Source organism: Lemur catta, chromosome 18, assembly GCF_020740605.2.
Source record: "Lemur catta isolate mLemCat1 chromosome 18, mLemCat1.pri, whole genome shotgun sequence".
Lineage (NCBI taxonomy): Eukaryota > Metazoa > Chordata > Mammalia > Primates > Lemuridae > Lemur > Lemur catta.
The window spans coordinates 34,961,786-34,987,183 of NC_059145.1; the positions used below are offsets into that span (position 1 = coordinate 34,961,786).

The 25,398-nt window shown below is 39.3% G+C and overlaps 1 protein-coding gene across 1 annotated transcript in view; it reads right to left on the reverse strand.

Moving 5' to 3' along the window:
• Positions 1–25,398, reverse strand: part of CACNA2D3 (calcium voltage-gated channel auxiliary subunit alpha2delta 3) — an 806,837-nt gene that overhangs the window by 221,930 nt on the left and 559,509 nt on the right. Inside the window, exon 14 of the mRNA XM_045529969.1 lies at positions 5,921–5,938. Coding sequence (XP_045385925.1) covers positions 5,921–5,938 — 18 coding nt within the window. The remainder of the gene's footprint in view (positions 1–5,920; positions 5,939–25,398) is intronic.

The window sequence follows — 25,398 nt, forward strand, 5'->3', positions numbered from 1 at the left end:
ATAATAATATATGCTCATCATACAGTATTTGAAATGTTCAAAAATGTATTAGGAAAATGAAATAATACTTGCTCTCCTGCAACTAGGAAATAGCCACTAATAAACATGTCTGTCTTTGTTTTATACATGTTGGTTTACACACACATACACACACACACACACACACACACACACACACACAATAGGAGCATAATGTACACAAAATGCTACATTCTGATTTTAAACCTAATGGCTATCAAATAGTCTATCTTTTGGAAGTTCAGGACTTTTTCAACCCCTTTCCTATTTCTTGGGGACTTTGGCTCTTCTTTTCCTCATTGTAAATAGAATTGCAAGGCACTGACCAATATACAATAGATTCTGCAAAAGAGGGTTATTGGGACAAAGAATGTAAGTAGGAAAGTTCTTGATATGTACTGGTGATGTTTTCTTAAAGGCTTTTACCAATTTTTATGCATAACTATGTAAAAGCTAAAAATAGGTTTTAAAAAAATTTCATAATTAAATTGAATCTCTTGTTTTTACTTTGCTTTTTTTAATCATGAAAAATGGTACCGAAAGTATAAAAACAGTATATGAATTCTTTAAATGTTCAAATAAATATGAAGATGGAGTAAGTCCTGAATATTTTCCCATACATACAAGTAGACACATACTATGAGGTTGTCTAAAATTAACAAATCATTTCTTTTCAGTAAGAAATGCAAATACCATCCTTCCTCCAAACATAGCTCCACGGTCCCCCATTGGCCTGCACAGGGCTGTAGCTGGAGCGCCTGTGTGCTGCCCTGCCGGTCATCCTGCCATCAGGAAGCCATGTGTTTTGAACTTGAGGGTCTTGCATTCATTTATTTATGGTCTCAAAGGCAGCACTGGACAGGGCCATGGAAAAGGGGTCAGGTAAGACTCACATGGGTATGAAATTTGCAAAGTTCACCTCCTTCCTCAGCAGCAGAACAGTCTGCCTGGGCTGCCACAGACACACTCATGCAGAACTATGGCAGAGGATGAAATACCTGGTTATGCAGCCATCGTTATGGTTGAGCAACACGCCATCACTCAGACTTCCTGAGTCCCTTACGCTGGCCACGGGAAGAGCTGAAGCAAATAGACTTGCTCTAGTTTCTACTTCCCTGGCCTTACTCACAAAATAGATCTCATAATTTAAACTGTAGCCCACCACGCTGCTGTCATCTTTCAGACTGTGAGTGTACCAATCTTAACAGCCCCAGCTTGGGCATGTATATAAGAGGTACCTATACGTGTTATTATAAAATAGTAAATAATAAGGAGTAAAACAGGGTTATCAAAACAAGACATAATAGTTTACATGCAAAGCAAAGGTAAAAGCAAATGAGTCATAAACCAGAACCAAATGTAAATAGTTATCACCTCTCAGTTTTGCACTTCATTTGCATCGATTTAGCTGGTTATATAACTGTAATAACACACTCAAATCACTAGACCTGCAATTCTAAGAAGACAGCAGCTTTGCAAACTTTCAATTTTCTATTTTCAATGACAGTTAATTCACAGTTCAAAGTATAGAAGCTAAATGAGGTAAAGAATGATAAATGATGCCTCGCAATTGCTGAAATCTGATTACACTGAGATAAGAGCTGGGCCAAATTCTACTTATACAAGTTTGTACCTAAAGAATAAGACAAAGGGGAGTGAGGGGGAGAAAGAAAGAAGGGAAAAGAAACTTTAGATAAATGAATGCTTCCATTTATTCTCCCCAAATATAATATAAACAAGGAGACAAAGAAAATGCAAGTAGACTGAGGATGCCATTTCCACTGGGGGGGGGGAATTAATAAACAGTTCCATTCTGAAAGAAAGACAAAAATCGACCTCCATTTAAGAAGCTAATTTATGCACTCCTGAGTCCTCATACAAGTTAAGCAGCACAGAATATCACAGCAGGCATAGAACAACAGATCTTGAACCCTGCTGTGTTTGTTCAAGAAGGCAAGTTAAGCTATTCCTGACAGGAAACAAAACACGTGGTTGGGCTATTAAACAGGGATCATTTTGCCATACTGTGCAGTCCTGAATGCATCAATTGCTGTTCCAAACAGGATTAGAGATGTGGTTTGCTTTAACTATGGTTTTGAGAAAAATGCTTATGCCTACTCAGAATTCTCAGGCTGATATTAACTAATACAGTGCCAGGCGAGACATAGAGCACCTACAAAACCTTCAAGAAATGGTCTTTGGCAAATTCCAAAGTTGTGTGAATGCAGCAGAAGATGAAGGGAGAGGGTACCAGCGTCTGCACAAGGTAACCCACGTACACCACCACATTTGGGATTCCTTGAAGAGTATTTCTGACTTTCAATCTTCAAGGCCCACTTGACACTGATTAAATCCACATTGATTGAATTAACCCTGCAGTAAACAACTGGTATTTAGTTCTTATAGACAGAATCTACTTGAATAAAAATGCAGCCAGAAAAATGGACTATTTTGCTCAATAATATGACTGTTAAACATATATTTATAAATGACTTTGGGTATTTCTGCTATGTTATTATTATAAAATAGGATCTCTCTGACATTTTGTAGAAGTCAAGAATCACCACATAAGGGTAAAAAGGCAAACCTTTCTTACACATAGGCCTCTAAGAACAATCAATTCACTGGAGAAACTGGCTCAATTTTCACCAAAAAGGATGAATTTGTGATGGCTTGAAGGTGTCACACCTGTATTGCTACATGTTTTTAGCCAAGACTTCAGGACACTGCCTCCATATTTGGTGAAAACATTTAGCACTTGTCCAGTGCGTCCCTAGTTAAGGCCACTCCAATTTTATATTAAGGGTTGAAATTTATAGAGTCTGGGAATTATCTTGGAGGTGTTTAAGAATCACAGAAAAATAAACTTTTTGCGAACTATTGTTCTAGAAAATAATCATCCAAGGCTAGAAGAGAAATTGTGGAAGACCCTCAAAATATTAGAATCATGAAAACTATTATTTATAGACAACAATCATTAATGATCACTGAAAACTATTATTTATAGGCAACAATCGTTAATGATCGCTACATATAAGAGGGACACACAAACAAGACATTTTTAGTTGTAGATCAGCCAAGAGATTAAAATGAGCATGTTTACAGAGACATAACTATTTAAAATATTTATAGAGAAAACAGTTGCAGATGATACAAAGGCAGATTCCAACAAAAACACGGCACAAATGCAGACACCATATGGTCCCATGTATGTGCTCATGACCTCATGTGAAAAGTAGTCCAGAGATGGAGTGGCTGGGGAGGCCTCCGTTTAGCCCCAGAACAACAGACTCAGGGGTTTGGAAGGAGCTCATTATAATCATGTCCACAGATGGGTGGAATCTGTGGACAATGTCAAAGGCATTGGGAAGAAAGCTCTCAAAACCATAGTCCCTGAAACTCTTGGCTTTGTTGAGTCTTCAAGCCCAATCTCCATTTCTTTCTGACCACAGGTAGAAGGTGCCCTGTGAATGCACAGAGTTTCCAGTGAAATGGGAGGAGCACCCCATACCTGCTGGGCTCTTCTGCCATCTCCTGACTACTCACCAGGCTTGAGCCAGAACCCCAAAACTCTGTGCAGAGGTCCTAGACCACCACCTCCCACCCAACTGTTCTCCTGATCTGCTCTGAAGCATCAGGGGCCAAGCCAAACCATAACAGGAGCTCTGCATTTTGGGAGTCTCCGGCATACGTCAGACTCTGGGCTAGGCGCATGTAAGAGAAAAAACTCTCATAACAAAACAGGAGAGTTACTCATTCTCCTTACATAAATCAGAACCCTTAGGCTTAGAGAGGCTGAGTAACTAACTAGCTCATGGTCACAAATGGATGAAAGCCAGACTGGAACCCACCATTACTTTGCTGGTCAAGCAACAAGACTATATTTGAGGGAAACTGATGCTTGTAAGAATTTTGTCCTTCTCGCAAAGGCCTCTGCAAGTGTCACTGCTACTAGGGAAGGGGAGGGAAGGAGAGTGAGGAGCAGTGATACCAATATATCACCAGACGGAGAGCTGCAGCCCCTGGGGAAGGATGCCTTCCATCTGCCATGCACCTCTCAACTCTCCTCACCCTCCAGCCTCGATACCTGAGGTTTATACTCACACTCCTTCTCCGACGAGCTGAATTGCCCAGAAACTACCTCAAAGAGTCCTAAAATCATTTCAGACAGGTATCTTAATATTTTTTTTCAGGTAACCACCTTTCTCTGTTTTAACAGGGAAAAAAGACAATTTGCAAGCATTAAAGGAGAAGGCGGCAAGAGCTATCCCTTATTACATAGGGATACAGGGCAAGTCAGTCCCTTGGGCAGTCTGACATCATTTGGAGACACGGAAAGAATTAGGAAATGAGCTGGGACATCTTCCTTGACTCTGGACTTCATGTGATCACAACAGTGTGCTCCACTTTGCAGGGCCTGTGATGTGAGTCAATACACGATGACAGAAGAAATGAGTACAATGAAGTAAGCGCTATTGAAGAATCATGCATCCCAGTGACATTTGTTCCTATTATATTCTGTGTTGGTTTGTTTTGAACTTCATTTTAAAATTCCACATCTGATGGCACCTCCAATTCGTGAGGTATCTTCTACAAACAACAGGAATAGTTTTGTGTATGGATCAGTGGAAATTTGATGAATAAATGTCAGTAAGTTAAGGCCAGTCCATTTTTAGGCACACAATTTAAGTCTCTACAAAAAAAAATTTCAAATATAGGCAATTAAGAAAGAATGTCTTATCAAAGACATGGAGCCTTCCAAACAATCTGGAATCCTGACCATATATTTATCCTGGAAGCTGTTGCTAGCCTTGAATACGTTAACTTTTAATGAAGTGTTCAGTCCTTTTGTGATGGCATTGAAGTGTAATCAAACATTACCATAAGCCAAGTCACACACTAGCACGTCTTGCCTTGTTTAAATACCTCAAATATATTTGAGTAATTGTGTAATGATTTCTAGGCCTCTGGTTGTCCATATGGTCTGAACAGACTGTCTTTTGCAGAGCAGTTGTGCTATCTCTCTCTATGAGAAGGTTGTCTCTGCTCCAAACTGGAGAGGTTAGCAGACATTGTTGAAATTTCAGGGTGGCTTCCTACCTTGACTCTTGAAACAAAACCCACATCTGGCCCCCAGAAATTGCTGTGTCTTCCAGAAGTCTTGCTTATTTTTATGAAATACACAGGAACAATACAGCAAGCATGGAGTGACATGTTTTCTGCCATAAATATCCTTTGGATACAATGACATGCCATGGGGATGACACAGCAAAGCCATCACTGCAACCATATGGAGTCTTTCTAGACAGGGAACATTCTAGATGGTGGAACCAGATCATCTCAGACAATGAGGACCAGTGAAAGGGTCTGGCTACTGGCAAGAACTCTGTTCTAATGCTCTCTGGGTGACATGGACAATGAGACAAGCAAAGGGGCTGCTCATTTTGCAATTAATGAAACCAAGGGGGTGGGGCTCAGCAATTTGGCTTAGGAGTCCAGAATTTAAACTCAGTCACTGGACCTTACTAATTACTCACATTACTTATCTCCCTAGGAAATTATCCCAGTGAAGGCCTGGGATGCTATGTTTGAAGGAATGTGCCCAACTTACTCTTGACCTATTATGTAATATTTGGGAATGCTCAGGACAATGGCTGGGGATAGATTTCCAACCCCCCAACCACTGGTCACAATAGGGCTCTTTGGTGGGGCTAACTCAGCAGAGGGGCAGTGGACAGTTGAGTCTGCTGGCCTTTCTTTTCCTGCCCAGCTCCAGGCTCCTGAAGCTGTAAGGGGAAAACCATTTCACTGGTCATGAATGGTGCCAGATGCACAACACCATGGAGACATGCACGACTCGTGAGTTCTGGGGATGACTGGAATGTGACAGAGAAGAGTTTACCTTTTGTGCCTGAGGGAGCTGAAAAACAAGGGGAAAAACAAAACAAAAGAAAAAAAAATCAGTCATTATATAATAAGTTAAGATTAAGTGTAAAACCTCATTTTGTTGCCATTGGCAAATGGAAAAACCAAGAAGAGGAGGAAAAGAGTGAAATAAAACTAAAGCCAAGTCATTTTTCAAAATAAAGCTATAGTGCTGATTATTCAACCTACTATCTCCATTTGTGGTATCCACACATAATCTACGAGCTTCCAGCATGTGTTTTGGAGTGTCCCAAGCAGTTTGGTAAACTCTTGCAAAGCTGGACCTGAGGTTCTTCCGTCCTGTGGTCCAAAGAGCACAATTCCACGGCCCAGCTCCTTCTCCCTGTAGGTCAGTAGTTCTCCACTGGAGAAGGGCCACCTTGGACACTGGGGCGGGGCGCGGGGACAAGGGAAGCAAAAGAGAGCTGCTGGCTTCTTGTGGGCAGAGGCCAGGGATGCTACGAAACATCCTACAATGCACAGGACAGCCCCTCAACAAAGAGCTATCCAGCCCATCTGTCAACAGTGCCAAAATTGAGAAACCCTCCTGTGCACAAAGGTAAGACGGTTAGAAAAATGCTGTGTTTTTAAAGTCAATTTTTCTTGCTTTGTAGCACATTAACTGTTCCCTTTATTGGTGGTTAAGGAAGTATGCACAAGGATATGTGCATTCAAAGTAAAGCTGATATTCTAAGAACAATGAAAAGGCAGTCAGTCAATCCATAAAATAAGACATAACAGCTTTCCCAACGGCACAGGCAAGGAACTGAAATGAACAGGCATGTGGAAAAAGATGAACACTTGCGAGACATATTTGTCTATTTTTTTACGTTGAGACTCTTAGGCTGCGGTTTAATGCCACAGTATTATGACTGCCATTATAGCAGGCAGGGTTTTGAAAAGCCTTTCTCTAATCTGGAATGGAATTAACATGATCCATGTATTAAATTCCCAATCTAAGAATTACATCATTCCCAAGACTGACTTCTTGTCACAGAGACTAACATTTATCGAGTGTGAACTTGTCACCAGGCACCGTGTTAAGTCCATTGCTGTCATTCTCCCATTAAATCACATCCTCCCAATGCTAGGTATCCCCATTTTACAGATGAAAAATAAAATGGAACTTAGAGGTTAAGTAATTATATGATGTCCAATAGATAATAAATTGTAGTACTGTGCTGCCTGATTTTAGAATGTACAGATTCAACTCAATCCACACATAAATAAAGACCACAAACACTTGGGAATAGTGACTGCAGACTTTCTGTCTCTCTAGAGCTTCTAACATCAGAAGTACTAGAAGATGCAAAAGAACTCAATCCCAAGGTCTCCATTTGAATCATCTGCCTTTTCCATTCTTTTTACACTGGAAAGAATGTTCTCTCTTCCTATGCACTGCGACAAGGGCTCTCTTAAATCTGCCCTAAGCCCTTTCCCCTGTGGGTGCAGCCCAGCGAAGGGCAGAAGGAGTAAAGCCAAGCACACAGGATGTCTGGATTCTCAGAGACATCTCCAAGATGGCCCTGACAATGTCGGGGAAAGCAGAGCCCGGCCCCTCCGACACTCAATTCCCAACACCTTTACCCCAAACAGGCCTCCCAACTTAAGACAGGAACACAAGCATGTTTCAATGATTCCTTCCTACTAGTTGTAGCCGCAACTATTGAAAAAGGAAATTCACGAGTTCCTCCCAGTGCCTCTCAAGGCTTCAGAAAAAAATACACCAAGAGGTGAGAAATTGAGCCTAAGATGAGGAATCACTTAACGTTTCTGAAATATTAAACATCTTTTCACACCACGGAAAAGAAACCTTGGATTCACGAACACAGTGGAATGAAAAATGTATGTTTTCTTAGGAAAGCACTTGTGTTGAATCATAGCTCATGTCACGTGAGAGCACGGGGGGCCGTGTGAACTGCAGAGTCAATGCCAAAGCCAAGTCCTGCACAAGCAGTTGGACTTTATAGGCCTCTTTGACAGGAGAGAGCCCTTTTCTCTCTTTCTTTCTTAAAGTTTTATCTCGGGTGAGCAGGAAACACCTCTTTTTGACTCATCCATTGAAGCACATGAGAAGAAATTCTGGAGAGGAAAATGAGAGACTAGGCCTTTGTGGTGATGTCTTCAGCTTAAGCCTGCCCTCAACCTCCCCGCAAAACATATATTTTCCTCAAGAAACAACTCATGAGAACAAAGAGCAGCTTTCCTATCGGAGCTTTTAAATAATGTAAATTATAGCTTGCAATGCCCTAAACAGGTTGGACCTCTGGGAAGGAGTCTCAAAACAGAACATGACAAATTTAGATCAGATCATCTGCAGCCACAGATGCTACTGCTTGGGAGTTGGCCCCAGAGACGTTCACGAATGCTGTGCAGAGCTCTGAACTGGCAGCCGGACCAGCCAGACATTGGGTCCCCTTTGGACTCTGGCTGGAGTCTTGACATGGGCCTTCCAGCCCTTGGCCAGTGTGTGTGTCTGTAAGAATGAATGATGGAGGGAGGGCTGGGGAATGGGCCAGATCTTGGATGGCTGATAGGTTTTTGCCATGAGAGCCAACTCTGATTGATTAGTAATGTCTGTCTGAAGGGCCATGTTCAGAAGTATTCTGCAATTATGTCTGCGTTTCATTGGAAAGGATATTAGAATCAATTAGCAACATGTGCTGTGGACTAAGAAATAATAAATGGCAAAATATATCCCTGGACATGATAATCTCTAAAGGTGTTACTGCACTTTTTTTTTTTTTCTGCAGTTCTGGGCACCTCTCCAATTACCATGTAATTTATTTGTTTAATGCCTCTCTCCCTTGCTAGGTCAGAAACTCCATGAGGGTAGTGAAGGTATTTTCCCTGTATGTGTGTCTGAAATTCTCTTGCCTGTGACTGGTGCTCTCCTTGTTAAATAAAGTACCTTATTACTAGGGTATACCCAGGGTTGATGCCAGGGACAGATAATTGCAGTAACTGCCTTGAATCTACACACTCAACACCATGTTGCCATCCCAAGCTGATATTCCTCCTAGAAGAACCGACAGAAACTCTAGGATTCCCATATGCCTGATATTGACTTCTGTACATGCACGATTGTCTCACTGATCCATGGATACACATAAAACCAGCCTGGGGATTCCTGTTATCAGGAGACTGGAGGTGAGGTGACTTCTCTTTGTCTCCACACAGGGGACACCCTTTCTTCTCCAAAGCCACCTGGTCAGGCATCGTTCACCAGGTTCCACCTCTCTGGGTCCATTTCCTCACTTAACTGCATGAGTCCGACAGGCAGACTGGATTCCTTCCAGGACCACATACCAGACTGTAAGGATTCTGTGTACAACTGTATACATCCTCCAGTCATTTTTCTAAAGGAAAAGTAAAGAAAGAAAATAGTTGGGCTTACACATTCCTAGGGAAAAGGTGAGTGCAAGATATATGTCATGTGATACTTCACATTGGAACATGGAAAGACAGGAGAATGTGTCATTCAGAAGAGAAGGAAGGAGAGGAAAGTGACAAATATGAAGGTGACAGCAATAGCAGAAATAGTTACTGTTTATTGAACAGTCTCTATAAACCAGGTCGTTGGCTAAATGCGTTACTAGTTTTAGCTCTTTTTGTCTTCACAGTGAATCTCTGGATTAGATGTTAGATATTGGTATCATTCTTGGTTTACAGGTGAGGACATACACAGTATTTAGAATGGCTAAGTACCTTGCCACAGTCACCCAGCGAGGAGACACTGATGCTGGGTGACCATGGAGCCAAGGCTCTCTGGGGCCCCCTCTCTGCTCCAACCACTGGGCGCACAGTGCTGCCTGTCATGCTCCCAAGCAGTACCAACACCAACCCAACCTCCCCAAGGATCTAGGGGCCTCACAGGCCATTTTGTCTGGGCACCACTCACAAGAGAACAGGGGACTGAGAAATCTTAGCACCACTCCTTATAGAAGAGGCTGGTTGGAGGACAGAGAATCCAGCACACCACAATTCCCAACATGTGACACAAGATCCAGTGTAGCATGAATATTTACCATGCCCTCTTCTGTCACAGACATTTACACCTGCTCCCCTCTCATCCTGGAAGTCTTCCTAGCTCCCTCCTCCTTGCCTAGCAAGCACCTATTTCTCTGGTTAGTCGTCACGTCTCTGAGATACCTAGCTTAACCTCTTGTGTCACATGCTTTCATCTCTGCCACTCACAGTACCACATGCCTCCTATTCATAGCTTAGTTACTGCCAATTGTAGTAACCATCGTATTGCTTTTCCTTTGGGTAACAGAAGCCCAATTTTTAGCCATGCTCAGCTAAAAGACCCTATTTAAATATAAGGATGGCTAAGTAAATTCAGTTGTGTTAAATAAGATGTGTTGATGTGGCTTTTCCAGATGGTGTCCTTAAAAGGACTTTCTCCATCTTGCTTCCAGAAAGGTAGATATGATGGCTAGAGCTCTAGCAGCCATTCTGGCCTATGAGGTTACCTTGAGGATGAAAATCAAGGATGTTGAGGACAGGACAGATGATTATAATAGCTAAAGACATGCTATTTACCATTCTAAGTGCTTTACCTATAATAACTTAATGAAAGCTCACAGCAACCTTATTAGATAAGGTCCATTATTACCCCAATTTTGCAGATGATGAAACTACATAGCCAGACAGTAACAAAGACAAGACTGGAGAAAGGAGGCCAGTGAGGAGGCTACTGAATGATCTAGCTGAGAGGTGACGGAAAAAGAGACTAGGTCCTGGTGGCGGAAGTGTCAGGCCGTGGTCTGACCCGACATGGAGCTGAGAATGGAGACGAGAACGGACTGCATGATGATATGAGAGCAGAGGTCAAGGATGCACCCCCAGCTTCTGGCCTGGATGAATGCAAAAGTGGAGCTGCTATTTACTGGAAGACTATAAGAGAAGCATAGCTGAGGGAAAATACCTCGAGTTCAGTTTTGTCTAAAACTGATGAAAGTTGAAGATGTCTCTTAGACTTGCAGGCAGAGGTGTAGGGTGGGCAGCTGGATGTACAAAGCTTGCATTCAGGGAGGGGGCCTGAGCTTGGCCACTGTCAGCATGTGGACGAGGTCACTCAAGGCGTGAGTACAGGCAGTGCAGAGCTGGAGTCTCCAAATCCAGGCACAGGGCATTCCGCCAGCCAGCCAAAGGAGCAAGGAAGGAGCTCCCAGCCAGCTCTGTGTCCCTGAGGCTATAATGATAAAGGTGTTTCAGAAAGGGACAGTTCCTGCCCTGAGGGGATGGGAGTGTTTTTGTTTTCACTCTCCTCATGTACCTCGTTTCTGTCTCTCTGAGTTTCACACAGAGCCCTGGGGGCTGCTGAGGGCACATCCATCTCTCTAACTCCGTGAACTTCCAGGGTTGAGTGGACTCTTTCAAACACAGAACTCCAATTAAAGATCTATTGATCAAAACAACACATTTCACCATGAAATACGTAAAGACCAAATGGGAAACAAAGTATTTTCCTGCCAACTGTATAGAACAAAAAAAGCCTGGCCTACATGTTTATTCCATTTGTATGACTGGCCCTTTGCCTCGGCCTTATGAATGATGATAAATCCCACCCTGCTCCTTGTGTTCATTTATTTTTCCTTATAGATGCTTGCATGTAATCCTCCATTCTTATTCATCGAGCAACGTGGATAAAGATGCCTGCTCTTCTGTATAACAGAGAAAGTTCTGTTAATTGGCTCAGACGCCAAAATTATGCCAAGGAGAGGCAGGTCTCCGATGAGCTAAGACTTGGTGGTGCAGGTTCTATCCTACGTCCATCCACTTCTGCACCCCATACCAAGCCACCATTGCTGCTCATCTGGTGTCCCCTCCAGTCCTTTCTCTATGGTGCCTCCAGAATGATCCAGAAGTATAAGTATAAGCCAGGTACTTTGCCAGCCTGCAGCTCAAGCCTTGCCTGCCTCAAAGCCTTTGTGCAGCTCCTTCCTCTGATTGGCCATGCTTTGCCCCCACTCCAGGTAAATTCCCTGACCCCCAACTCACCTCACTGACCCCTACCCATCTGTCATATCTCAGCTCTGAAGTCACCTCCTCTGGCAGGAGTTTTTCTCAGGTATCTTTCAATGACATCATCTTATTTCTTCCCACCTAGCATTGATTGCATTCAGTCATCTTCCTGCTTAATTATTTGTTTTTAAATTACTTTTTCATATAAGAACTCAAGATCCACCCGAGGGCGATATCTATCTTATTCATTGTTGAATCACTAGGAACTAGAGCTGTGGCTGGCCCTTGGTAAAAATTCAGTGAATATCTGTTAGAGAGAGGGAGAAGGAGGGAAGGAGGGGGAAAAAAGGAAAAGAGAGAGAGAAACAAAGAAAGAGAAGAAAGGAAAGAAAGGAAGGAAGAAAGAAAAGAAAAAGAAAGGAGAGAAGAAGAAAATAAGGAAGGAAAAAAAAGAACAAAGCAAGAAGCAACAAAGGAAGGAAAGAGAACCTTAGAGTTTGGGAGGCTAGGTTTCAAATCCTACCTCTACCACTCAGTGGCCATGAGAACCCGGGCAATAACATATCCTTTCCAAGCTCTAGATTTCTCATCTCTAAGATTGTGGTAATAACACTACTTCATGGGACAAATGTATTAAATGAGTTAATACATACTGAGTTCCTACAAAAGTATCCCATAATGGCTGCTGTTTTTACCTTTTCACCTTGTAACCTCCAGAATTTTCAGGGTTGACTCCAACTTGATGGTATGTGAGAGGCTACAGTAATAGCCAACTGTGTCATGGTCCACAGATGATCCCACAGACCTGGGATCAGAACCCTCCTGCTGGGCCATCGCTTCCTCATGGTGGGTTATGTGATGAAGTGGTAAGGCCTGAGTAAGGTGCCTTAGGTAGAATGTGATTCTTACAGTGGACACCTGTCTCTTGGCTCTCAATGTCCGACCTCTTTCTTTCTTAGTGTCCCCATGCTCTGGGCCAGAGGTCAAGCCCCACGATGTAGACAGTGCCCAGACCTAAGGCAATCAACTCATCATGTTCCCTTGGCCACAGCAATTGGCTTAAGGTGGACACGTGACCTGACCTAGTTTAATCAGGACTTTTAAATCACACCACTCTCCCCTCTATCTCCTGTTCCCTTTCCTCACCTACCTAGAATCTGAGCAGGTACACCGCCAGGGACAGACCATCAAATGGGCCTGAGAGTGAAGCCAATACCGTGGAAGGCAGGGCAGTGAGATGGACAGAGCTCAGCACTGATGGTGTTATTAGAGCCCCACATCCATCCATGGGACTTAGCTTCTGGTAGCTTCCATATTAGCACAAGCCTTTGGGGTATCCTAAGTGAACTGAGTTTTTCTTCTTATTCCCATAGAAACTTGCAGCTGGCCGTAGCTAGGTACATACCATGGCAGACCATGACTAGATTTTACTTCCACAAATCAAGGGATTCATCAAAATATTTCCATAACTGTTTGTGCTGCTTCAAAAATACTCAGGAGTAATTTCCTCAAAGGATTTCCAATGCTATGCACGAAATTTCCTTACAAACACATGGAGCATCATATTTCTCCAAAGTCTAGAAGCTATTCTGGTCTATGGTAATACTGGATAAATCATGAGACAAAAGAGTATCTCTTTGAACACCTTTCTTAAAATCTCTTTCTCTTCCTCCTTGAAAATCCTTCTCCTTGGAATCTCCTCCTCCCCTGGCTTTCCCTTGAGTGTCAGTCTACTACTTCCTCTACTCCCTATTCCTTCTCTAGCTCCATAAATGTGGGCACCTTGCTGCTTACTCTACAACTACTAATTGAGGTGACCTTCCCCAGTATCACGGCTTGACCTAACTCCTTGCCACAGTGGTGGTGATTAAGGAGGAAGAGGAAGAAAGAGTGGGAGCAGTGGTACAGACAACCCTGCAGAGGGGAAGATAAGAATAAAAACAGGGTCAATGCAAGAAAACAAATATAGCTGACTTTTCTACTTTAAAATTATTCAAGTCCCCAGTCCAATTTTTGCTGTATAGCTATAAGTCCTTTAAACTCTGTTGGAAAGACTCATGGGGAGAATTGTATCTCTTTATTCCAAATTTTCTCGCTTTTTTTGAATTTGGGAATTATGTTGCCAGACTATATATAACTTAATACTGATTTATCAATATCTAGTTTAGGATACAGATGGAATATGAATTTCTTTTTCTTAACAGTATATTTAAAAGCAAAAAAAGATGAGCAGAAAGACCATTGTTTGCAACATATACTTTTAAAAGTGTTCCTTTATTTTTAATTTAAAAAAATTTTTTGAGACAGAGTCTCCGTTGCCCAGACTAGAGTGCAGTGGCATCATCATAGCTCACTGCAACCTCAAACTTCTGGGCTCAAGTGATCCTCCTGCCTCAGCCTCCCAAGTAGCTGGCACTACAGGCACATGCCACCATGCTTGGCTAATTATTTTTGGTAGACATGGGGTCTCACTCTTGCTCAGGCTAGTCTTGAACTCCTAACCTCAAGCAATCCTCCCACCTCGGCCTCCCAAAGTGCTAGGATTACAGGCATGAACCACTACACCCAGTTAAAAGTGCTTCTTTAAAAAAAAAACACAGAGGCAATGCTTGTTCGTTACAGAAAATTAGATGTGAAAGATAGACAAAAAAAGACATTTAATGCTCCCTATGATGCTAATATCCATTATTGATCTCAACATCATGCTAAATGACTGCATAGTATTTAAGTTATTTGAATATGCAATAAATTACTTATTAATTGCTTATTATTAGCTATCTAGGCTGTTTTTGCCTTGTCACCAACATGAATGACACTATAATAGACATCCTTGTAGTCCAATTGTTACATAAACTCTCAGCTTTTCAAGAAGTTGAATTATTGGTCAAAGAGTATTGCATATTTCAGTCCCAATACTCTCAAGGAAAACTGTCCCAATTTACACTCTGACCAAGATTCTCTCTTTCCTACATTCCATTCTACCTCCCTCCCCTGCGCTCACACTATGTGTTATCATCTTAAAAAAATCTTCCAGTACTTTTAAAATACTGATTATCTGCATGAGCTTTTCCCATGGGCCAAATGAATTAAAGACAGAATATTAAACTTCAAAATTCCTGAATGGCCAAGTGGCGAGCTCCACTATGGGTCTACAGAGAACACCCCACTGCCCAACACATACTAGCAGCACCAGGTTGTTTAGTAGCAAAGACGTGGACTGATAACTAAAGGGCAGATTTTTCAAACCTAGCTTAGGATGAAAAGACCTGGGGCTTTTGCTCTAGCAGTAGAACCCTGCCTAGATGACAGACAAGCCTGCATAAATTATGCACTTGATGGCAGACATTTTTTGGGATGCTGGAAAATGTGGATTATTAATGGGCAGACCAGAACAAGTCTCACATTACATAAGCTAAGGAGGATCGGCGGGGAAAAAGCCCCAGACATTTTACTTCTTATAATGTTCTGAAAATTCTCACAGTAAGAAGTCATTTCTCATCAGGCTTGAACTCTGCACTGTATCTGAAAAATAAGGTTCCAATTAAAATTGTCATTCTTCAGCCTTACTTTGGGTGGTCATCCTGCCGAAAAGTGATCTGAATCAGAGTTCTGGCAATGCGGGGAAGCTGGAGGTCCTGCCAGTTCTCTGTGAGAACATGGATTGGTGGAACCAAATGGAAACTTGGCAAAGTCCAGATAAAACTACCACCATGATGCATTTGCATTTCCTGCTTGAAAACCATATCAATCCCCATGGCAGTCCAGGGGATAATGGCATGAAGAGATTAGTCAATGGCAGCAGTGAAGATTAAGGAGGGTTTGATAGAGAAGGAAGCTCTTTTCTGTAGCATTCATTTTGGAAATATCCAAACAGGATGCAAACCCACTCAGACCTTCTCCTGAACTCCCACCCCACCAGTGTCACTTTTCAACATAGTGACTGCTTCCAGTTGGATACTCTAAGCTGCTGGTTTTAATTAAAAGTTAATTTGCAAAAATGTTTCATAATTTATGCATGTCATGGAATTCCTCTGAGTTTATGAACTTGGAGCCAACTCAGGGCCATATAAGGAGACATTGTGCCGAGAAGGTTAGGGGAGGAAAGGGATGCAGGAGGAGAACTACCAACGGGGGTACAGCAGAGGAAGGCGTGGATCCTTTCTTTCAGCCCCCCATCACCTAGCTTTGCAGCCACCTGGGAGCAATGGGGGCCTTGTCTGAAGACCATTTGGCAAGTCATAGATGTGGAGAACCAGAAGGGTCCGCAATGGCCAGAATGGCCCTTCGAGGAGAGTCTCAGCAGGGGAAATGGGGAGCCAAAGAACTTGAAACCCTCCAAAATAGATGAATGGGCTTCCATCCTCCCCACAAAAGAAGACATAAAAAACCCTCAGAGGAAAGCTAATGAAAACTCAAGAGTCTGCAATGAAGCCATTACTTCACTCAACAGATGTCTTCAAGAGAGCATCTGCAGGGATCTAACAAACCATTGAACCACAAAGAAATCTGTAGAGCAACTTAACTGGAAATACTGGGCCCCCAAGAATGACAACCAGGAAGACCCTCTCCCAAACACACACACTTTGTTAATTGTGAAGTAAATGAAATCTCCAGTTGCCCTCCATGTCTGCAGTGGAAAGAGTATATAGACAGTATTTATCACAGAAAAAAATCAAAGGCACCAGCAATGATGGTAAATACACATTCTAGGTATTCACAGAGGATGGGGCACAATGTAAATGCCATATTTTTTTTTTAGCAGCATTTTGTAACGTCCATACTACAAAAACAACTGTTAGCTTGAAACAAGTACAACTGCAGGCATTTCTGCTATGGTGTGATACCTATCAGTGAGAAACCTCACTTTGTGTAAAATTTGACACTAAAAACAACAGAGCTTATGGGAAAGATAGGGTCAGGACAGACAATTCCAACTCTTAGGAACTTCGTAACCAGAGCATTGATCAAAAATGATAACACTCATAAAACAGTAGCACAGTAAAAGTGACATGTTAAATTTATGATTAAAACCTTAAAGTACTTTATCATTTTTTTTAAAGGAGCTGATAACTTGAAGGCAGGAGGAATAAAGAAGCATTGAGGCAGCTGAGGAATGGAAACAAATGCAAAATGCTCAGGACTGGAGGGAACCAGGCAGGAAGCACTTACAGGGCAGAACTAGAGCCCAAACGAAGAGTTTTAAATGAACAATTCTCATGTGCTGAAAAGTGCTTCTCTGTAGGCTACTGCTCTCTACTGGGATGGTGGACTTTATTTTCACCTATTGCTTCCTTAGTGGTGCCAAACTTTGGCCACCTAGGTAAAATGGCTATGAATCAATAAGATTTTGTCTTACAATGACATCATTCTCCATTTACCAATCACATAGGAGCTAATTCACATTACAGAAACACAGGCTGTAGTGGATGAGACAGTATTCTTATTAAATTCTAGCCCATTTTTTTCATAGAAAATGACACCATATAAGATATTAGATAATAACTTTAATATTATCGGTAGCCATATGAAGAGTAGCAAGGTTTGTATCTTTTAATGCAAGATGTTTAATACTCCAAAAAGAAAAAAAAAGTCAAAGTCATGCATTTTCTAGAACAGGTAACACTTGGTAACTTTACAATATAGTAACTAAAATGAGCAATATTTTAAGTGTCATATTTTTCATAGGATTTTTAAAGTTGAGGGGGCACCTTTCAAATGTGTGGGACCTTCCGACATGAAATAGAATCTTACAAAGCAGATTTTCCAGATTTCTCAAGCAACATCCTGAAGTCTATGTTTGCTTCCTTACTTGGCTTGCTCATTTTTACTTACCAATAATAGAGCTTTATATTTGCATAGCTATGTCTTAGTTTGCAAATAGCTTTTTATATATAATACCTCTATGGTGAATATCACATAGCTATCATAAGGTTTATGAAAGCCTTTGTTTTTAACTGGGTCACTGAGAGAATGATAAAAAGGTGTGTAAAAATTTTAGAACTCATCTTTAGAGGAAATTATAAACTCAAGAAGTCATGCAATAAGTACAGTGATTTTTATATTTTTATCATGTTTTTGTGTTTTGCTATATGTCTCAAGTTTAAAAATTCAAAAGGAACTTTCCAAACTAAAATGATTCAAAAATTGGGGGATAAAAACCATATAATATTGTCGTATTTCCCAACAACTTTAAATGCTATACTCAGATTTTATGGTTGAATTGTAAGCCTCTCAAAATAGTGGCTTTGTGTAGAGAGACTTCCCTAAGGACAGTTAATCACAGTGACATGGGCTTCTACCACCCATTGACACTACACAATAGAGGCTGGCCACAACAGGAGCAATGCCAGGTTCACCATTGTGTTCTTCCATCTCCTTGGCTGCATGATTACTGTTAGAACATTCCTGAACACAAGCAGATACGTTCCTGGGAAACACCATCTCAGGACATCATAAGCCAGGGGAAAAAAAGATATCCCTATCTTTCCTGTTGATGTAGAACTTATCCTAGAAACAAAAGATGCAATGTCACTTTAGTTTGTTTTTTAATTTTTAAAAATTTTTATCTTTGAAGATTAAAATGTATTTTTTTTTAAATTTCAGAATACGGGGGTACAAATATTTGGGTTACATGAATTGCTTTTGTACAGTTTGAGTCAAAGTTATAAGTATGCCCATCACCCAGATAGTGTGCATCGTACCCATTAGGTGTGTATTTAACCACCCCTTCCTCCCCTCTCCCACCTGCTTGATTTCCGATGAATGTTATTTCCATACATGCACATAATGTTGATAGATTTGTACCAATTTAATGGTGAGTACAAGTGGTGTTTGATTTTCCATTCTTGCAATACTTCACTTAGAAGAATGGTCTCTGGTTCCATCCAGGTTGTTACAAAAGGCATTAGTTCACAATTTTTTTTTGTGGCTGAGTAGTACTCCATGGTATACATAAACCACATTTTATTGATCCACTCAGGTACTGATGGGCACTTGGTTTGATTCCACATCTTTGCGACTGTGAATTGTGCTGCAATAAACATTGTACTGCAAGTGTCTTTTTGATAAAATGTCTTTTTTTCCTTTGGATAAATACCCACTAGTCGGATTGCTAGATCAAATGGTAGGTCTATTTTTAGTTCTTTAAGGCATCTCCATACTACTTTCCATAGAGATTATACTAGTTGCAGTCCCACCAACAGTGTTTAAGTGTTTCTTTCTCTCCACATCCACACCAGCATTTTTTGTTGTGAGACTTTTTGATAAAAGCCATTCTCACTGGTGTTAGGTGATATTTAATTGTGGTTTTGATTTGCATTTCCCTGATATTTAGAGACAAAGCATTTTTTCTTATGTTTATTGGCCATTAGTCTATCTTCTTTTGAAAAGTTTCTGTTCATGTCTTTTGCCCATTTTTTAATAGGGTTGATTGATGTTTTGTGACCTATTTTCTTGAGTTCTTGGTAAATTCTTGCTATTAGCCCTTTGTCGGATGTATAGCATGCAAACATTTTCTCCCATTCTGTAGGTTGTCTATTTGCTCTATTGATTGTTTCCTCAGCTGGACAAAATCTTTTTAATTTAATCAGGTCCCATTTGTTTATTTTTGTTGTTGCTGTGATTGCCTTTCGGCAATAAATTTCTTACCTAGGCCAACAGCTATAAAAGTTTTTCCAACATTTTCTTCTAGAATTCTTATAGGTTCGTGCCTTAAGTTTAAGTCTGTTATCCATCGTGAGTTATTTTTTGTGAGTGGTGATATGTGTGGATCCTGTTTCAGTCTTCTACATGTGGCTATCCAATTTTTCCCAGCACCATTTATTGACTAGGGATTCTTTTCCCCAGTGTATGTTTTTGTCTGCATTGTCAAAGATCAGATGGAAATATGAGGATGGTTTTATATCTGGGTTCTCTGTTCTGATCCATTGGTCTATGTCTCTGTTTTTGTGCCAGTACCATGCTGTTTTGGTTACTATGGCCTTGTAGTATAGCTTGAAGTCTGGTAAAGTGATGCCTCCTGATTTGTTCTTTTTACTTAAGGTTGCTTTTCTATATGGGGTGTCTTCTGGATCCATATTTAGCATAGAATTATTTTTTCTAGATCTGCAGATTGGTATTTTAATGGGGATTGCATTGAATGTGTAAATCACTTTTGGTAGTATAGACATTTTAACAATGTTGATTCTGCCTATCCAAGAGCATGATATGTTTTTCCATTTGTTTACTTCCTTTGCGACTTCCTTCCTCAGTGTTTTGTAGTTCTCCTTGTGGAGGTCTTTCATCTCCTTGGTTAAATATATTCCTAGGTATTTTATTTTCTTTGTGGCTTTTGTGAAAGGTATTGAGTCTTTGATTTGATTCTCAGCTTGATTGTTGTTGGTGTATAGGAATGCTACTGATTTGTGCACATTGATTTTGTAACCTGAGACTCTGCTGAATTTATTTATCAATTCCAGGAGTTTCTTGGTAGAATCTTTGGGGTTTTCTAGGTATAAGATCATATCATCAGCAAAGAGAGATAGTTTGACCCTCTTGTTCCCCATTTGGATACTCTTGATTTCCTTTTTTTGCCTGATCAATACATCTATAAATGTGATTCACCACATAAATAGAAGCAAAAACAAAGACCAGATCATCGTCTCAACAGATGCAAAAAAGCTTTTGATGAAATTCAGCACCACTTTATGATAAGAACTCCTAACAAAATAGGCATAGATAGAAGATACTTCAAAATTATGAAAGCCATATACAACAGTCAGCATTGTACTGAACGAGAAAAATTGAAAGCATTCCCACTTAGAACTGAAACCAGAAAAAGTTACCTACTGTCACCACTTCTATTCAACATGGTGCTGGAAGTCCTAGCCAGAGCAATCAGGCAAATACCTGGAGTTAAGGAACTCTAGTGTTCAAATATGATCATCTACACTCTGCAGATGAGAAACTGAGACCAACACCAAAGCCTGTTTTTTGACATGATAGTATAAACAAGTCAAATAATCCAACTGGTCTTTTCCTAAAAAATTAGAGTGATCTATTAATGGATTATGAAAAGAATACAAAGTAAAAATAAAAATGAAGTGGTCTGCTTGCCAGTAGACTAGAAGAGAGCTTTTTCTTCACTCAGGCCTCCTGCACACTGATCACCATATTACTTCAGGCTTATTTTGGTCATGTCTAGAAAGGAGGTCTGTTAGTATGCTGGGACTGCTAATTCTCTCAAACTACATTTTGTTCCCCCTAACCAAGTCTGGGGTTTAGCAATCCTTAAACACTCTTTCTCAAACATATGTTCCTATAATTTTGAAATCTATGTGTATTTTCAATGAAATTTTTCTCATGGTCTTGATTAATTTACAATTAAGTCATGAAACACAGTAACTCTTATCAAATATCTGTATTTCCTAGTGCCTTTTTGCCATCCATCCTACAGGAGTTTTTTTTTTTCTTAATATAGAAAGTCAGGTCTTATCAGTGGCAATTGGGCCCAAACCTCAAAAAGGTAGATTTGCTTCTGAAGTTTCCATTTAAGAACTAGAGGAATCCAAATGCCAAGAATTGAACAATAAAATGCTGTCATTTATACTGAACATGTAAGTTAGGGTAACATGGTCAAGGAATAAAAATGATAAGCATTACTCTCTGATAAAATTAACCTAAACCCAGTATGGTTTTTAAATTTTGAATATGAATGAACAAATTGACTGATTTAATTAAATCATCTTTAAGATCAGATAAGCCAATAATAATGATAATCATAATAATATTTTATCACTAGGTTTCTGTTTATGGTGACAATGGAGTAACTAGTACTAGATTTACTCTCCTGACACAAACAACGAGAAAATGGAATACAGAAAGCAAATGTCCTTAGATACTTATTGTTCAAAAATCAGCACAGACTGTGATTCCTGAATGAAGGCAAAAAAGTGAGGTAAGCCACATGATCACTCCAATATTCTACCTGGAGGCATTTACAAGACCCCAGAGAATGGAGGGTAAGGCCAAGCAGAACCTGGTTGTTGTGCTGAATCGAGGAGGAATTAAGCAGGGTTCACAGAAGCTGAGGTGGCTGGAAATATGCAAGGTAGAGTACTAAAGAGAGGATGCTATACAGAAAAAGAACTCCAGAAATCTACAGAGAGGTCCTCTTGAGTCTTTGATTTAATACTAATATGAGCATGTATAGAGTGAGACTCCACAAGGCTGGGCTGACTTCTCATCAGAGACAATGCAAGCAATGAAAATAAAACAACTACTTTAAAGTACTGTAAGAGGCCAGCCATGGTGGCTCACACCTGTAATCCCAGCACTTTGGGAGGCCAAGGCGGGAGGATCGCTTGAAGCCAGGAGTTCAAGGCCAGCCTAGGCAACAGAGCAAGATTCCATCTCTCTCTATCTAGAAAAAAAAAACAAAAACGTAGCCTGGTGTGATGGCACATGCCTGCAGTCCCACCCTCTCAGGAGGCTGAAGCAGGAGGATCACTTGAGCCCAGGAATTTGAGGTTACAATGAGCTATGATTATACCACTGCACTCCAGAGTCTTGGCGATAGAATAAGACTCTGTATCTAAGAAAAAGAATAACAATAATAATAAAATAAAATGCTGTAAGAAAAAAATTGCAAACCTAGAATTCTATATCCAGTGAAAATATTGCTCTAAAAGCAGGTAAAATAAAAATGTTTTCAGACACACACACACAAAAATTCTGAGAGCTCACTGCCAGCAGAGATGCACTGTAGAAAAAAATTAAAGGAAGCTCTTTAGGCTGAAGAAAAATAATTCCAATTGGAAGCTTGAATACATCCAAAAGAATAAATAGCACCAGAAATGAAAAATATGTGGATAAATATAAGAATTTTTCTCACTTTTTAATTGTTTTAAGTAAAATAAAAACAATATATTATGGGGTTTGTAACATATGTGGAAGTAAAAAGTATGCTAATAATAGCATATAGGATGGAAAGAAAGCATGGCAGGCATACTTTTGTAAGTATCTTCCATTATAAAGAAAGTAGACTGTGAGAAGTTAAAGATGCAAATAGTTAACAGAGCAACCACTCAAAAAACGTAACTAAGAGGTATAGCTAATAAGCCCATAGTGGAGATAAAATGAAATACAAAACACTCAGTTGATTCAAAAGAAGGCAGAAAAAGAAGAAAAACAAAAGAATAGAATATATAGATATATATGTATGTATGTATATATGTGATAATTATATATAAAATCTGTTCTTGTACATATTTTATATATAGTTAGATAATTACGTCTAGTTATATATAATTATTTATAACAATATGGTAAGCAAATAAAAATAGCAGATAAGAATATATGTGTATATACATACATATGCTTATTATATAAGATCTGTTCTTTTATATATGTAAAAGTTATTTCTATATATGGCTACATATATTATATATACACATATATAGTTATCTATAACTATATGGTAAACAAATAAGAAAAATAAAAGATTAGTTTATTTGTTTATAACAATATGGTAGACTTAAAACCAAACAACATAATTACATTAAATGTAGATGGACTAAACATGCTAATTAAATGGTGGAGATTATCTTTCTGGATAAAAAGAAAAAAAACTCAAACTATAGTTTTTCTACAAAAGTACACTTTAAATAACAAGATATGTACATTAAAAGTAAAAGAATGGAAAACATATATCACAAAACAACAATCATAACATAGTTGGGGCTATATTAATTTCCAACAAAAATCAAGCAAAATAGACTTCAGGACAAGAAACATTGCCAGAGATAAACAGAAATATTTCATAATGATCAAATGATCAATTCTTCAAGAAGACAATAATCTGAAACCTTAATGTATTCTCCTAAGAGGGCTTTAAAATACATGATAAAAAAATTGGCGGAATCAAAAAATGCAACAACAGATAAATTTAGAGTTTTCGTTGGTGATTTCAATAGTCCTCTCTCAGTATTTGATAAAATAAGTAATAGAAAATCAATGAAGATATAAAAGACTTGAACAACACTATCAACCAATTTTACATAATTTACATTTACAGAACAATATATGCAATAACTGCAGAATGCACATTATTTTCAAGAACTTATGAAATATTCACCAAGAAAATTCATATGCTGGGCCATAAAACAAGTCTCAATAAATTTAAAATGACTGAAATCATATAGGGTATATTTTTTTAACACAAAAGAATCAAATTAGAAGTCAGTAATAATAATATACCTAGTAAAATCTGAAAATATTTGGAAAATAACACACTTCTAAATAACTCATGAGTCACAAAATCCTCACAACGGACATTAGGTAATGTTTTCAATTGAATAAAAATATAACATTTTAAAAGTTGTGAGATGTAGCTAAAGAAGTGCTTAGAAAGAAACATGTAGCTTTAAATGCTTGTAACAGAAAAGGAGAAATGTTTAAAATCAGTGGTCAAAGCTTCACCTTAAAAGTCTAAAAAAAGGACCAAATTAAACACAATATAAGCAAAAGGAAATAAGAAAAAATAAGAGCAAAAAATCAATACAACAGAAAATGGCAAATGAAATAGTAAAACCTAAAGCTGGTTCTTTGAAAATATCAATAAAATGGAAAACCTTATAGCTAGAGTGATCACAGACTGCTAAAATAAGGAAGGAAAGAAGGGATATCACCATAGATCCTGAAGACATCAAAAGAATAATAAGAGAATATTATAAACATCTTTATGCCAACAAATTTAACAACTTAGATGAAATGAACAAATCCCTTACAACAAAAATGAGAAAAATTGATATGAGAAATATAAAATCTAAATCACTCCATATCTATAAAAGAAAATGAATTTGGAACTAGAAACTTCCCCACAAAGAAAGCTCCAGGCTCCAATGGTTTCATTAGTGAATTCTAACAAATATTCAAGGAGAAATACAGCAGGCTTACAAAAACGTTTTTGGAAAATAGAAGAGAAGGAAATACTCCAACTTATTTTATTAGACCACCATTATTAAAACCTGACAAACAAATTACAATAAAGGAAGAAACAAACTACAGATATCCCTTGTGAACACAGATGCAAAAATCCCTAAAAATGTTAGAAAATGGAATCCAGCAATATATAAAAAGAAAAATACAACATAGCCAAAAAGTGTTTATTGCAGGAATGCAGGGTTATTATAATATTCTTATAATTGATATCAACCAGTATAATTTGCCATATATGGGAGATTACATTTTCCAGAGTTGGCCATAATTATATAATATCTCACATGCCATGTTCTTTTTATAATGCAATGTTTACACTCTTCCTATAAATTATTGGTGTCTATATATTCTACCCTTGAAATTGGGAAGACCTTTGTGATTGCCTCAATCTAGAGAATATGGGGGAATTGGCACCATGTCACTTCCAGGGATATATTATAAAAATGTCATTCATTTCTGCCTTCCTCTTGAACCCAGCCTCCATGCTATGGGGAAGCTCAAACTAGCCCA